Source organism: Blennius ocellaris (assembly GCF_963422515.1).
Source record: "Blennius ocellaris genome assembly, chromosome: 20".
NCBI classification, from domain to species: domain Eukaryota; kingdom Metazoa; phylum Chordata; class Actinopteri; order Blenniiformes; family Blenniidae; genus Blennius; species Blennius ocellaris.
Window position 1 is genome coordinate 18,179,707 of NC_137669.1, and position 17,066 is coordinate 18,196,772.

At 42.8% G+C, this 17,066-nt stretch overlaps 1 protein-coding gene across 1 annotated transcript; it reads right to left on the bottom strand.

Moving 5' to 3' along the window:
• Positions 1–7,346: 7,346 nt before the first annotated feature.
• Positions 7,347–15,516, bottom strand: usf2 (upstream transcription factor 2, c-fos interacting; the record flags this gene model as incomplete). Its single annotated transcript, XM_080515631.1, has 11 exons — positions 7,347–8,143; positions 8,902–9,030; positions 9,867–9,958; positions 10,166–10,224; positions 11,172–11,216; positions 11,489–11,576; positions 11,658–11,820; positions 13,086–13,205; positions 13,284–13,399; positions 14,752–14,795; positions 15,479–15,516. 11 exons carry the CDS (start codon positions 15,514–15,516, stop codon positions 8,054–8,056), a joined length of 984 nt encoding a protein of 327 aa, XP_080371757.1. The 3' UTR covers positions 7,347–8,053.
• Between the last annotated feature and the right edge of the window lie 1,550 nt (positions 15,517–17,066).

Sequence of the window (17,066 nt, forward strand, 5' to 3'; positions counted from 1 at the left end):
ACGAAATATTAGAGTGACTGAGAAGTGAGGTGTGGACGGGGAACAAAAGGGAGGCGAAGGTTCTCTGGAAATATAAAACGGTACTGGTTTCAAACAGCCATCCAAGTCCAACGTATACTTCTCCACTGGGGCGATCTGCAAGACAAAGGCATGATCTCACATTAACTTACAGCTGCTTTATAGCATTACATTCCAGTTTCTCACATTTGGTCCAGTTGAACTAAAGTTTGTTGAATGCATGAAACAAATGTGGTACATGGACCAATGCTATTAAGAATCCCCACAGGACTACTCAAGCATCACTATTCCACCTCATCATGTTGTTTAACGATCTAAGAAAAAGCATGCATTTGACAGAAATCGCAAACAAACAAGATTTATATCAGTTCGGTCACAGGTTCACTCTGTCGCCGGGAGGTTACCACTGTGGACCCCTGAGCAGGTCCTTGACCCAGCCCACTGATCCTCGTGTCCCCACAAGATCAATATCAATCAATATAGCATGCAGCCTCAACTGTAACTGTGTAAGCCAAGCAGTAAAACTATAACCAAACATGTCGCACTAATGATTTGTTCAGGTCCCAGGGGCCCTGAACAGCTCTCGTCAACATTTACGTGACACTCGCATATTAGGATTATTGCATTTGGCTTGAAAAGCTCATGGCATGTGAAATCAATACCTTAAAAATCAGACTTGCAATCCCAGAAAGTCATCTACTTCTGCATGTATAAAACGCAGTCAGATTAGAATAAGCTCCACATTTAAACCCGACTTGGAATTTGATCTAATTCTAACCCCGAGTGTGTAAACATGAGCTAAAACAGAAGAAGCAGGCTGATTGATAAACATATTAAAAATGTCTGAATCCAGTTTTAGACCAATACAGAAACTTAATGCAAACTCAAGGCATCCCCCAGGGTTTGGCGTTTGGCCCCCTTGTGTTCCTCCTCTGGGCAATATCATGCACTGCTACGAACTGGACCAACATGAGGCTCGGGCTATTCTGGATGATTGTTCCCTACACGGTGAAGTACTCACTCCACTGGTTTCAAATACTGACCGATTAAAGTAATACTTTGATGTGCATAGAGGAGTGGCGGTGTGTGTGTGTGTGTGTGTGTGTGTGTGTGTCTGTAAACATATGAGGTGAACCAGGTTTCAACTCCTGCCTCGGACATAGCATTCCTGCAGTTAAGTAGTGGAGTACCAGACTAGTTAAACCTGAAGATTTACACACACACTCACATAGACACATGATCCTTCAGCGCCGACAGCTCTGCAATAGAATTTTTTTTTTTTTGGGGGGGGGGGGTCATAAAAATGCAACCAAACCAGTTTATTTCCCTCCACAGTCACACAGTCGCTGCAGAATCAAAGATACACTTGAGATAAAGTAAAATCATACTTCTTGGGATTCATTTTTTACATGATGATGATTCAAATTTGGACATTTTACAGCCATTTTGATGACCTCAGTGTTGACAGGCAAACAAACTATACCTACTGCAGGTGATTTCAGACCAGAATGATAAAAATACATTCGTTAACAGGTCCAACAGGATCCCAACAGGCGTTTGTATCTTATCTGAAAACTGAATTGAATTCATGTTACTCCGGGTGGAGGGGGGGGGCAAAAGTACATGTGGGACAGAAGTATGATTGTTTATTCAGATAAATGTCTAGAATGGTGAGGATTTATATAGGCAGAAATGATTTGCCATAGAGATGCAATGCAGTTCATAACAAGCTCACAATATTACAGCGATTATCAACTACCGTCATTTCAAGACTATGAGCCGCGACCTTATTCACATGCTTTGAACCCTGCGGCTCATACAATGACACGGCTAATTTGTGGATTTTTATGGGTTAACAAACAATTTAAGGTCTTGTTGGAACAGGTCTGAATGATAATTTTGCAGCACATTCTGATTAATGAAGACATTTAAACTTTCCTTCAAAGTAGTTTGCAAACTTCTTACCATTTACTGTAGTGATCAACACTAGCATGCTTCATATTGTCCTCATTTGTCACCCTTGCTTATCTGATTTACCAGAGGTTTACAGCGATGCCACATGTTGACGGACAGACTCCCCAGCCAACAAAAAAAAAACAGCCCATAAAATAAAGAGATGAGCAAATTTTCACATTTAAATGACATGAAGTGTCTGCAACCTCAACCAACCTCATGGTATATCTGGGGTTTCACAAAATGTTCTGTCCAAAATGTTCACTTGTTAGGTTTTAACTGGAAACAACTGGTCTGTGAAAGATGTGCACCACGTGTCCCGTTATTAGAACAATATTACTGAAGCATCCGTTCTGCACGTTAACAGCTACTGGAGCTGAGAAGACATCTGTGGAGGAAATGACTCCGGTCTTTAACGCATCATTAGCTCCAAATTCACATTCTGCTGTTAATTTGAACCCAGTAAACACACAAAACATCATCAACCTTCTTCACAAATACTACTACTACTAATAATAATAATAATAGAATTTTAAAACAAAGACAAAAGGTCATATTGGAAAAGTTTGTCCCCCTGAGCAGTGGATTTTTCCTGCAGTTTGCACAACTGCTCTGCCTGCTCCACCTGACTTGGCTTATATTCAGAAACACTGGGAGAGGGAAGGTGTAAAAATAGTAAAAGCAAGATTAAGGGAACGTTCTTGCTCCAATCGATAGGAAAGATTAACACCGAACTGATGAATCACATTACCAGTCCAAAGTGACAGTCAAGTGGAAGGTAAAAAGCCCAGGTGCCATTTATGAATGAGTTTGTGAATGAGCGGCAGACTAAATGAGTCCATAAAGCCAGTTTCTGGAAACCACAATCAAGCCTCTTCTTCCTTTTAATAGGCTGGGAGCGGTAACACATGCCTTCGTCACATTCACTTGGACTCCGACATCCTGGTGCCATCTGTCGTGACAGGTGCAGAAAAGTAAAAACCTGAGCAAATTACTTCTATCCTCTGAATTAAACCCGGCAGATGGAATCAAGAGGCATTTGATTACACTGAAATTCCTAATTGGCATTCACCTGTCAATCGTCCAATAACATAATGACTTGTTCAACTAGACTTGTGCTTTTAAGGTGGAGGTGTGAGTAGGAGACAGCAAAAATCACAAAAAATCCTACTTAAAATTGATCGCTTGCTTTCATGCATTTCTTCCATTCATTTGTAAAGCGCCGGGAACTGACGTGTATCTGAATGGTTCTCTAAACAAATTTGCATTGCAGTAGGACCAGGAGGCTATTGACACTTAACAGAGCTGTTCTGCAAACAGGTTTTCCTCGTACTATTGTTTTTACTCTGCCGCAAAACTTCAAAGAAACACAATTTACAGCAAAGGTTTCTGGACAAAGCGTAGCACTCTAGTGTAAACATGTACTGTACTACGGAGCTCCTTTTGGCTACAGGTGGATTTGTTTTGTTTTTTTAAATCCATTGTCCAACAGCAGTTCGAGAAAGCCTGTACCTTGTTTCTTCTTCAATTGCCATGTCAACCATTTAATTGGGCATGATATAACATCAGATCTGAAAAGAGCAAACACTGGTTTCTTTCATGTCTATCTACCTGGATCTTTCACACCTCTCTTTACTGCTTCCAATTAACACACTTTCACATGTTGCATCATTAGTGTGCCATAAGTTGTTACGCACAGAGAAAACAATAATATACCCAGTTCAGTGCTGCCAAGAACAGCGAGACAGCAGGGCGCGCTCGCGGCTGCTCCCTGGCTGGAGGACAAAACTCCCCGTAACACCCACCAGTGCGCGCAGAAAGGATGGAGAAATAAACGTGGACACGGAGTCCTTAACGCTCACACACTGCCTCAGAATGGAAATATCAACCTTTACCTCTAGCCTTTACGACGCTGATGCGACCGGAAGCACCCCGAGATTTCATACGATCCCCAAGCTGGAATGTTTCTTACTGATTGATGCCGAACGGATAGCCTCGTTAGCTCTGGCCTCAAAAAACTCCAGAGGGAGGAGGGTAAACTGAACCCCGACACCCATCAAGTGTCCACAGGAGACAACAGCCTCCATTCAAACCGGTTTTGTGGCTTTAAATGTAAGATAAAGCTGAGAGAGACGGTTTGCCGGTGATTAACATCCACATGATGCCGATCAGAGACAAGCTAACCACGTTACCGGGAAAAAAAAAAAAAAAAAGCAGCTGTCAAGTTTCGGCTCCTCCGCGCGCATCTTAACCGCTAAAAGTGGATGGATCGGTGAATTACCTCTGCTTCGTCTTCTTTCTTTCCTCTTTGGGAGAGAGCGATAACTCAGGCAGCGTGTTGTCTCCAACTTAAGTGAGCCGGATTCCACATCTGCAGCTGCCGGGCGGGGAAGCTCCTCCTCAGTTCAGCCGCCGGAGGATGTGATCAGTCTCCTCCTCCTCCAGTAGACCACGGTGGCTGTTCAACGAGTCATCATTCAGCAGCGACGCAAAAAGCCTCATAACGTGCAGCTGATCACAATCTGTGACGTAGGAGCAGCAGGGCATCTTAAACACAGAATGCTATATAAACATGTGCTCATGCAGCAGGTAAGATTAACAACTTGGGGGAAAAATACTTGAAATTACAGTGCAATTATCGCAATATATAACTTCCATTCATCCAAATCTGTATCCAGGTTGTGGTTGTGGAGTGCTGGAGGTGTCAAAGGTCAGAAGACCAAGACATGACACACACTCACATTCATACTGACAGACAATTCAGTCATCAAATAGAATCAATATTTTTTTTTGGATTAGTGTCACTCAGGGGGGAAAAAACCCCAAACAAAACAAAGCACACACAGTGAGAACATGCAAACGGAACCAAGAAAAGGCCCATACGCAGTCCAGATTAGTCTTCTTCTCCCTCCTAGCTTGTTTCATAACCCTATAATTCACAGTGACACTTCCAGAACATGTTGCAGCCGAGATGGGACCCAGAGGTGCATCATCGAGGCTCGATTAAAAAGCAGGTGGTTGAAGCGTTGACACTTTCACCCCCTTGTGCCTGTGTGGGCGTTCTCCCAAAACGCAAAGGCATTTTTGGTGATTGGCGGCTGGTCTGTGTCTTCGCATTAAAGCTGTGTGATGAAGATTGAGCGGATCCAGGTGCGCTCTGGCTTGAAAATGAACCAGGTTCGCTCGCACTGTGAGATAAATCCTAACCACGACGTCACCCGATAAATAATTTAAATCCTAAAGCATTTCTAAAACCAGTTGCATTGCTTGATTTTGATAATGAAAGGCTCTACTGACTACCAAAGAACATATGCAGTTGGTATGACAATTTGACCGGCACTGACTAGTCTGTTCAGTATTTTAATTTAATGTGCACCTGTCATTGCCTCTGGCAAACTGTCACGATTGTGCCAAATATAATCAGCAGTTTTGATCAGTTTGCTATATTTACGAACGCTTTGCTTGCAAGCAGTAAACAATGACCAATTATCAAACTATATTATATGATCCTGTCTGTACATCCAGCCCTGTAGAAAGTATTATTGAGCACAGACGTACTCCCACATGCCGCCTCGGTTCTATTTCTGACGTGGCTGAAAAAGGCTTATATTAGGTTGTCAGCTGGCATCACTGTCTGACAAGTGTTTGTTCTGCTGTATTGTGTTGATTTACTTCTCCAAGGCCCGAGATAGTATTTGACACTAAGGATTTATTTTCAGGCTTAGCTCGTGTCTGAAATAACACTTTGGTTAATTCAAACAAGCTTCAAACAGTCGACATTATTTTTAATCTATTTGTCAATGAAACGTTTTTTTTTTTTAAACTACTATGACCTGTCTTTATCCATTTCACTTCACTCAGATCATCCCTGAACCTGCATTTAGGCATGTTTTCCAGTTTGTTCCTCCATCGTTCATTTCATACAGTTTTATTGAAAAACACAGCTAAACCTATGTCCTGGTTAATCAGTGGCCTTTCATAAAGGTTCTGCCAACTTTAAATAAACAGTAACAGCCCCAACGGCTTTGTTATCTGTTCAAACACATTCCCAATGATAAGGACCATGTGCTTCCTGTTGAACACTGGTATTTTGTGTAGCACGAGCATCGTCGTGTATTCAGCTCTTTTTACATCTATAACAAGTAGACACCTCAATTCAAATGTGTGATTGGAAACAGACAGTTACTGAATGAATGAATAAATGAATGAATGAATGGCAGAAAAGCCATGTCGTCCCCACCATTATGAGATTTACTCCCACCTAGTGGTCAGTTCTGACTAAACCTGTTTATTATTTGGCTGTTTTTATTCCAGTTCAGGCACAACCACTTCTTTTTTTTTTATCGCTATTGAAGGTTTCTATACTGAGTTTCTGCCAAGAGGGCTCACAACTACACCATGCAACCCCATCAGAACATATACTTATATGTATATATATATACTGAAAATGACTACAATCTCAACATAAAGCCAATTTAAATGATACCTTCTGTTGCAAAATAGTGACTTGTTAATTACCAATACCACCAATAGCGCAGCTTGGGTTTGTGTTGTCTTGTGCTCCCGAGAAACATGTAAAAAAAAAAAATCTGTTTTTAATTTTTAAAAGTTGTAGGTTGTGCAAAATGTAAGCGTCTTGCAGGCCAGTTTTGGCCCACAGGCTTTACGATCAACACCCCTGAAGTAAATCCTTTTTTCAATCTTAATATTTTTTTTTTTCTTTTTCATTCACAATACCTCACTGCCAATAACAATAAAACCTATGTTTCTAATAAACAACACTCGGGTATAAACTTCAGTTTTATTGTAGTATCAGAATTAGTCATGCCAGTGGTTATATTTCCATGCTGTGTTGACTTTCAGTGTAGACAAAAGCTGGTTAGTTAAAACTATCATCACCCTCTCGGCACATTCTTGACCATGGCTGGTTTTTTTTTGGTCAGGAATAAGCAGCGACATTTCCCAAAGTTTTATCAAAGTATTTGGGATTACTGTGGGGGGTTGGGGGGGGGATCATCACATGGCCATAAAAATGCAGACGGATCTCAAATCAGGCTCTCGCTCTCCCATTCAAAGCATTAGACCAGTGAACTATGAAGCAGATATACAAACATCTATGGTTTTAATGCCCAACAGAAATGACTCACAAGTTCAAAATCATGTTCTTCTTTATCTGTACATTTCACTTACTGGGGGACACAAATGGGATCTAAATTCTCTATATAAGGACTTCATTGAGTTTGGGAACCACTTTCCCAATTACCTGAGCTGTGTTAACACCTAGCTTCTCCAGTAGGCTTCCATTAAGGCCTTGCACTAAAAAATACACCCCCCCCCCCCCCCCCACACACACACGCACACATACGCCTGTATTAAAAATGCTGCTTCTACTTTGAAAATTGTTGGATTTTATTGACGCTGGACTGCACATACTGTATATAAAGTTTGCCAGCTCTGCCTGGTTCTCGGAGTGTAAAGGAGGCGGGAAATGACAGCAGCCCCACATTACAGTCACATACAATCCATTGGCAGTCCCGGCGTGATTGAATTGATCTTGATCCCCGCCAGGCAAGGAGTAAAAGCAGATTTCAGTTTTCCCATGGTCTGTGCACACATTCATTAAAGACTAATAACTTAAAAGAAATAAAGGGAAATATCATTCGTGTCACATTTAGTAGTTTCAAACACAGCAAATGTCCAAAAAAACAAAACAAAAATAGGAAGGAGGTTTGTGTTATGATAAAACGGTGAAATAATTCAAACAAAGTCATAATTTAACGTAAAAAGAAAGTCTGGCGCAGGCGTGGCGGTGCTGGATTTCCTTCAGGCAGAAGTGGGAGGTGGAGTTAACGGAGTGTTCAGCCTCCGAACGGCTGCAGGTGGAGGAGACGCTTCCAAGTCCTTCGGTCTTCTTTTGAAACCCCCAGTGCGAGTTCATTAAGTGGGGGTCCAATTCCGGATGGAAATAGTCTCTCGTCGTTTATTCTTCATCTTTTCTTTTTTCTCCTCTTGTTTGTCCGGGTGTTGTGAGCGTGCCTCGTTGTGTTTGTGACGCCGTCCCTCTGTCCACAAGTCCACAAAATCACTGCGGCGTCGCGTCGCCGTTGATTTCTATACCGTGCTGCTGAAGTTGTGCTCGAAGCAGCGCATTGTCGTTCTTTAGTTCTTCGATCTGGGTGTAAAAAAAACAACCAAAAAAAACCCATTAATATATTTTTAAAAATTTAAGAGAAAAGAAAAACGACTCTCATACAAACTTACTGCTGCACTCAGATATTCAATATTAGCCGACAGAAGAGATGATTTTTCAAGTATAAAGTAACAATACAAGTTACTGACTGACAGTTTGACACCCTGCTCCAAAATATTACACTCCCACCAACGTCACACATTAAATGTTAATTATACAGGTTGGATTGAGTTTAATCTGAACTTTTGTATTCTTTTTTTCTTCACATTAAATAAATAACACACAAAGGACATTCTCTAAAAAATATTTACGCAACATGAATAAAAATAATAGAAGAATATAACATTTGAATTACTACCTGACTGAGTAACCTTTTATTCAAATTATATTCTATTTTGACAACATGGAGTCGCCATATCTAACAGAAATGCCTGTGTATTTCTACTGATACTGAAATAGGACAGTTTCAACCTTCAGTTAAAGGTGAATTCAGGGTGGGGTTTATTTTTGCTAGTAACTCCTTTAATGGAACGTATGAAATAATACCTTAACAACAGAGCTGGTTTAAAATCAAGTCCCAGCATCTCTTAGTCGTAGTTAATCAGTGGAATGCAATACTGCACAGAAAATTGAGTTCATCTGCAATATATATTTTTTTTATTTTAATGGATCTGCTTACTGAGCATTTTCCTCCTGAATGAAATTAACTGTGCAGTTGTGTTTGTGTGCGGGGCTCCAACCTGTTGCCTCAGTAGCTCGTTGTCCATCCCCACTCGCTCCACCTCTTTGTAACTCTCCTGCAGCCGCTGGTTGCTCTGGCGGAGCTCGCGGATGTAGTCGCAAGCTTTGGACAGGATGCCTCCTTTACTCTGAGGAACACGACACGGCGACATGTTGAAAACCCACGCGTGGTTTTATGCGACTCATCACTTCCCATTTATTTTTTACCCCCCCCCCCCCGGTATCAGTCACAAAACTCTCTCTTGCACCATGAGGCCGGTGACTAAACCACACGAGATAAACTGATCAGGCGCATGCATATGGTTCTGCCTAATTACATTAAACACAATCTCATTTTGGGCGAGACTGCGCCCGCGCCCGCCGCCTCAGTCTGACTCAGTTCCTGTTACACAAGCGTGCAAGAGCAGAGAAACCGCGTTAAGATGGGAGGAGATGGGAGGGGAGACGTCGAAAGATCTGAGACTTGAAACTGCTGCTTTCAGGCAAAATGGCTTCATAATCAACGGTGACTGAAAAATACCCCGATACTAGTTAGAGTTCACCTTAATGTTAAAAAAAAAAAGGATGTTACTGGAGTTAAAGCGGACTGAGGAATATAATGGTCAATAATGTAATAAACTAGTACAAATTACAAGAATTGAGAGTCCTGCATATTACATACTCTAAATGAATACATATAATATATAGTTGCATCCACTGCACCAATTTTTGACGAGCAAACAGAAAAAAAAAAAAAAAAGTAGTTCTATTTATGTATTATTACATTATTGGCAGCAGATTTTAGATTTTCAAAATTTTTTTTCATGCTACATCAATAGTTTAATCACCAGGCAATAAATATAATGACTTCTTAAATCACAGGCAAAATGTTATTACAATATGTGCTGAACTAATTTACAACGTTATTGGAAGGTCATTATGTCAATGGATTAATTATAGTGTGTTATTGGTTGTTAACGCTCACCGCTCCAGTTCTGCTGTCTACGCTGCAATCGGGGATGATTTTTGAGAGTGTAACAATCCAGTTATTAATCTTGTCTCTTCTTCTTCTCTCCACTGGGGAAAAAAAAAAGAGAGAGAGAGAAAAGAAATCCATGTTAATCTGCAAAGGGTCAAATACAGTGAGACAATGTAAGAGTTGTCGATAAGCCTAAAAATCCATATTATTGGACAGTGGGAGGAGAACATGGAAACGAAACCATAAACTGACCCTTTTGATTGAACACATGACGCATTAAGAGGAAATTAAAAGTGGGAGCTCACCTTCGTTGTGCTGCGCTCGCCGCCTCTCGTCTCTGGGCGCCCGCGGACCCTCCACCTTCCTGTGGACACACAGAGACAAACCTTCCGGTCACACTGGGAGTCGGACCAAATGGTCCACATGAAGACTAGACACACCAGGAGCACAACACCTCGAATAATGTCTTTTTCACAAATACACCAGTTACAAAGAAAGTCATTTTAACCAAGACCCACCTGCTTAATAGTCGAAATGTCTTTAAACTGCACAAGCAGACATTTAACTGTCAAGTTAGAACGGTTGAATCCTTCAAAAGGAAAATTCTGGGTTTTGGAGTGGTTACTTGAAATACAGTAACTTTGTTTACGAGGCATTACTTTTCTCGTATATTATTATCTAGTGTTGCATATGTTACATATCAGTCAGTTGGAGGAAGAAGCTTGATGACGAGGAGACCCCGTCCCGCATGTTTTAGACCGTCTTCCTGCTGCAACGCTGATGTAGTGGATAAATTAATACAACAAACTCTCCCCAAAAAACTCGATGACCTGGTGAAATCTGGTGTGTTGCTGCCAGGAGAGACCTAAAACGTGCAGGACGGGAAACTTCCCGTGTGATAATCTGCATGTTCGCACTTCCTGAAATGGATTTGATGACATGGAAGAAGCAGCAACAGGAGCGGAGATGACCTGCACACGTGCTTATCGAAAGGTGGAGCCAATTTTAACTTGAACGCTGCTGTTGCACCAGAGGCATTGTGGGCACGAGGTAAGCTTACCTGGCAACCAGAAAGAGGTCGCCGAGCTGAGACACTTCAGTATCTTACTAGTGTTTAGTGACTGGAGACATTCAGATATGAAGCTGCTGGCCAAATCACAGGAGCAACGTCCTTCGACATCCTCCATGTGTCTGAAAGCACGTCTGGTTCTTAAACCACGACACAGAGGAGGCCGCCGAGTGAAACCGCCTTCAACTAAACCAAATGACGAGGGTGGGTGGAGTCGGAGCGTATGTGAAAGTTCTTCTCACCAGTTTGAACTGCCATGCTGCAACATCTCGCTTTCACCCAGGTCTCTGAGGATGGCAGGTAAGTAGGACAGAGTGCGTTTTTTTTAGATGTCGGATGTTTTAAATGCTTTTTTTTTTTTTATTGTACACACAATGACAACACTGATCATTCCAGGAAGAAAGGGGGGGATGGAGGAGGAGGAGTAGGAGGTGGTGAACATCATCCAGTCCGGGGTGGAGTTTACAGGGAGAGGTGTGGGTGAAGAAGACGTGGCGATGTGGGGGAGGGGAGGGGTGTGAGGTGGGGGGGGGCGTGGCCAGTGTGGCGTCATACTCACGCTGTGTAGGTGTGTGCGCGTGGTGCGATCGTACGTGGGGTCGTTGTCTGCAGCACCTCGGGGGGGCTCATCATCACGTAGAACTGGCCTGGGTTCAACGACAGAGGAACAGCGTTACTTCGGTCACGTCTCTCCGCGACAATCGGGACGGCCGGAAGCGCCGCCTCACCTCCGGCCGGCGTGATGGTCGGGTCGGCGGCAGCCTGCACGGACACGGCCGTGGCCGTTCCATCGCTGACGGTGGCGGCGGGGAAATAGGCAAAGCGCGTTTCTCCGCCCACGGTTTCCCCTCCGGGGCTGCCCCCGTTGCTGAAAGGATTCTGAATGACGGCCTGGGAAGGCGAAGGTGAAGAGACGTTTACGATGAAAAAACCTCAATCACAAAGGACTGACGTGGATTCATGTGGTTGAATTTGATGATTAAAAAAATGTATTTGATAATTTTTCAGTTTTTTTTACTTTTGAAAAAAAAACAACCCAAAACAAACATGAAAGCTCTTACTGATTTCATTAAATGAGCGTCATGTATTTACGATCCCAACCCCGACAATATACATTAAAATACAACAATAACAACATTATCCTTCATGTCATCGATGTACGTCATCAAATAACTAAATGAAGGAAGCCAAGAAAGCAGCGTTTGTTCTCGTATCTCTGAACAGGGAATAAATCCAGTATGGAAAGACACTGAGGACGTTAATGTGCTGCAACATTGTACGACATGCAAACTATTTCTACGGGTTGTGAGCAGCTGTAGCAGTAGTCAGACTGGATCTCGGGCCGGTTGTGGTTGCCCTTGACGACGGCCATCCCAAGTTGTTTCCAGCAGATCAACGCAGATGTTGGCCCGTCTCGTTGTTGGGATTACTGACTGAGAGACCTAATCTGGTCTGGTGCAATGAAGGCGTGGCGTGGAACCAATTATGATGAATATATGCCCTCAAGCTAAGCTGCTAAACGTCTTTATCGCTCATCTGTTGCAACGCTGTGTCATTCACGAGGAGTAAAAACACTCCAGCCCTGATAGAACTATACAAGAGGCTACTGACATCATTAGGGTTTAAAAAAAATTTAAAATAGAGGAAACAAACAAGGAAATGTTCCAAGGAAAAAACATGTGCAGAAACAGAGAAACACAAAAAAAAGAGTAAATCAAACCAAACAAGCCTTTTTTTGTTTTTTTTTAAATAGAAGCTTTAAATGACTAAATGTTATTTTGCATCTGTTTGTGACGGTATTTCAACCACCTGTGAAGTGAAAGGTGAGCCGACATTTGCATATTAGTCCCCTGTGAAATATTTCACAGGTTGTTAAAGAAGCTTAAGAATGTGAATCCTGTCTAATTTGACACACAGGGCTTCGTTTAAAACAATCTAGTGTGTCAGGGAAAATGTACGCTGTTAATTTTTTTTTTTCCACATTTGGGAGTATGTTTCTGTTTGTCTTCTTGAAATATTACAGATCCGACATCACTTTTTTTCCGATGGGACAAAATTTAAAGTCAAAACCTAAAGCTCAGAAACGTCCCGGGGACAAAAAAGGTGAAGAAATAAAAACATGCACGTTGCAGAAGTAGCAAACGGTGCCTGGTTACCTGCGCCACCGCCTGAGGGGCTCCGGCGAACGCTGCGGTGGAGACGACGCTGACGGCGCCGGCTCCATCTGCTGTGGCTTCTAAATGGTCGTCCGTCACCTGAACCACCCGATAGGTCACCTGCACACAAGAGAGAGCGGCTGTCAACAGCTCCGCCCCTCCCACCTCGTCACACCGGCTACCGAAAGGGGTCATCACCTGTCCTCCGCTGTTCTCTGTACGAAACTGGTACTGCACATTGTGGTCAGTGAACGCAGCCTGCGGGACGCTGGCGATGGCCACGGCCGTCTGCTCGTCCGTCCCCACCGCCTCTCCTGCAGACACGCACAGAGTCTCTGTATTATGCTTTGCAGAGCACCGACTTCAATTAAAAATGTGAAACAAGCATAATGGAATTAGCAGCTTTCTGCTCTACATCATGGAAGAAATGAAGGCGTGAATCAGATTGAAAGGATTAGAAGTTATCACAGAGTCCTGTGATAAATATCAGGCGGGATTGAATGAACGTGACTGAAATCGTCCTGCTTTCAGCCGTTACACACAGAGGACTTCCTCATTTCAGAGACTACCTCATCTGACGGTTTTAAGGTCATAACCTACTTCTTCATTGTGTGCTCGAACCAATCTGCCATATATAGCGTAGCGATGGCTGTAAAGTGAGTGAGAGGGTCCATGGTTCATTTAAATACGACTTCCGCGTTTCGAACTGTGACTTTCGCACGAGAACTTTTAATACACGGAAGAATCGCACTCCGGTGAGTTCAGTCATGGATCAAAGAGCTGCAACCCGACAGGCAGAGAGCAGCGGGTTGGCCACCTCTGGTTTAGACCGCTGGAAAAGCCTCTACATGTGTTCATGTTGATGAATGTCACTGAGACAAAACTCATTGGGAAACACTGTAAATGGGTGGGTCGCTTTTATATCGCATGCTTTGTCAAGATTATGTCAACTAGGAGATCAATCAGAATTGGGAACGATTTAGATTCCAGAAACGTCAATGTCCTCTAGACATGATAACATGGAGAGAAGCTTTGCTCCAAACAGCATCATATGAACAAATGTTGGCCAGGATCAATGAAGACATGAAAAACTCCAGGGGATCATGGGGGCGCTTTCTTTTGATCTGACACTGCGAAAAGGGTAATTCTTTGTTGAATTTCTTTAGTTTTTTGTTGCTCTTGTTTGAAAAAAATGACATAAAATATGAATTACAAAAACACAATGCGTGTCACTGACATTTTGAGCCTCTCTCCTGTCTTTGCATCACCCTGCAGGATCTGACAGTTGTTTCTTGCACTCTGTCCTGTATTTTTCTCCCTGAACTTTCCCCAATCAGCTCAGCAGAAACACACCGCATTCCTGGTACGTTTTTCCTCTCTAAAATGTACTAATTTGTACTATATATGAATAGAATTGAATTTAAATACAGAACAGTGAAGCCAAATAATGATTACCATGGCTATTATTTGTAAAGCACTTTCCTGTTTATTATATACTGTGAATTATATATTGTGAAAGGAACTATATTAGATAATCCCTCATACAAAGCCATGTCAAATCTATCGGTTCATCGCTATCGTAATAAAGCCGTCTTCTCACCACATGTCTATTTAAGTGGCATAACTGTTATATTTTAAGTAAATCTACTTGAATTATTCATCTTACCTTCTTGTAGCTGCACCACCTCTTCTGTTTCCTGTTTGTCGTGACTGAAAGAGACAAAAGCAGTGAGGAAAAGCCAGTTTTCTTAGAAATACCATCATTCTGGGACGAGTGTTTGTAGTTGACGTGGAGCAGGCTTCCTGCTCTGGTGACACGAAGCGCCCCCTGTCGGTCACACGGGAGCATGCGCACAAAAACGTAAATAAAGTGAAGCCGAACAGGCGTGAATCCCAAGTTTTCTGCAGCGCCCGTGGACAAATTTTCGATTTTAAGCATTGACAAATCAAATCATCCTAAAGTTTGTGCATTACCACATAGATAAATAAAGAATCCCCACGCGTTGTTAGTACTGATAGTTTTCTCTGTGTGCACAATCATTTGAGTAATTAAACCCCGAAAAGAGCGGCATCCGGTGAAGCCTCAGCAGCGCTTTGACATGCAAATCAAAAAAAAAAAAAAAAGAAAGAAAGAACAACTGACAGGACTTGTTGTTGCAGTGGATTTTGCATTAATCGTGTAGTAAATATAAACTGTCGCACACGTTTGTGTTACAAAAAAAGAAAAAAAAAGGCGCAGTTTTCACCTGAAAATGTCTGCGTTAAAAGCGCAATTCCTGTAAATTGCAGGGAGCGCGGATCGAACTTCGGAGGCAGTTATCGGCAGCAATAATCAAAGTGTGTGTGAGGTTATGAAGACGGGGGGAGGCCGTGGCCGGCAGGAAGCGTCTCACCTCGTCGAGCTGTCCAGACTCTGCTCCAGCATATCCATCAAGCTTTCTGGGAGGAGGAGGAGGAGAGGGAGGAAGAAAAGAAAAAAAAAAAAAAAAAAAAAAAAACCTCCGCCGATATTCAACGACACTGATTTACGGAGATGGAAGCGCTGATCACGGGGACAAACACACGGGTCATGTGAGGAAGACAGTCCAGGACACGTGAGGCGGCGGCCGGGCGAGGAGCTAAAATGGAGGCCGCTGCGGAGCGGGACGGAGCCGCAGAGCCCGACAGAGACGGAGCGTGCGCGCGCGAGAGAGAGCGAGAGAAAAACAACACGCTCACGGAGCTCCGAGTCCGGGAGAAAGATCGCGAGCGGCTCCGCAAGCACGCCGACGGATCGCACACACCGGAGATGTTTTGTTTTCGGCTCGGATTTCCCTATTTGTTTTCGTCCTCCGTGTCCTTTATTTTTGCGTCTCCGCGGCGCACAGCTCGCTGTTTGTCCGCGCAAAGCTGCGGGCTGCGACATGCGCTCAATAAGATATGGAGTGGAGTACTTTGTACTCTCTTCGGAGGTCGGAAAACGGGTGTTGGTTTTTTTTGTTGTTGGGGGGGGTTGTTTTTTTCTCTCGCTTTGCCTTTCGCCACATTTAAAAAATTGCAGTGTTTTCACGTGACTCCTCGTGTGTGAAGGATTTGGTGGTTAGAAATGATGTCTCGTGCCATTCGCGCCCCTTTTTTTTAAATCTTACGCGTGAATGTGTCCCCTAAATGTGTGCGTCTAAAGTGTCACACGCGTCTGATCAGTGTCATACTTGACTGAGTTTGCATTTCTCTTGACAATCAGCGCCTTCACGGCACTTTTATTTTTTTTCTTCTCCAAGTCCTTTTGCCCAGGTGACCGCCGAGATCCAATACGGGTTTTCCGACAAACCACATGACAGAACGGAGTCCGCAGCGTGCCACGCGTCTCACAATTCACACTTTTACGACCCATCTAATTCTCTCAGCCCGTTTTTTTTTTCCTACAGTAAACTCATGAGACATGTTTCCATTTATGAGAGATCAGGGGGTCGTGGGTTTGTTTCTTTCTTTTCTTTTTTTTTTTTTTTTTTAACGCGCAGTCAAACGGGGATTTCGCGTTTCTTCAGCGTTTCCATGACATGCAGCCAGTGGGAGGCGACGCAGTCTGCAAAGCAGACATGGTGTGCTCCATCAGCCACACACAAATGAATATCCCTGACGTTTTAACAAAAAATCTATTAAAAAAAGACATATACACCATAACCACTGGATGATATTTTAGTATTTTATTGCATTTATTATTACTAATAGTACATATTTATTGTCATAGGCTGTCATATTATTTCCTGTCCACCATAACCCCCCCCCCCCGGAAAAAACAATTAATTTAAATTTTATTTACTGTACAAATCTCAAACAGCTTCTCAGAACTCCCAATTATTCAATAATTTGAATGATTTTCCCTTTCAAATGTCACCTTTATTATTTCAGGTCACTTGTGTTCAATAGTTAAAAAGCCAAATGTACTTTTTTTCATGAATTATAAGGCTTGTAAGCCAGTGCCTACATTTTAATTTATGA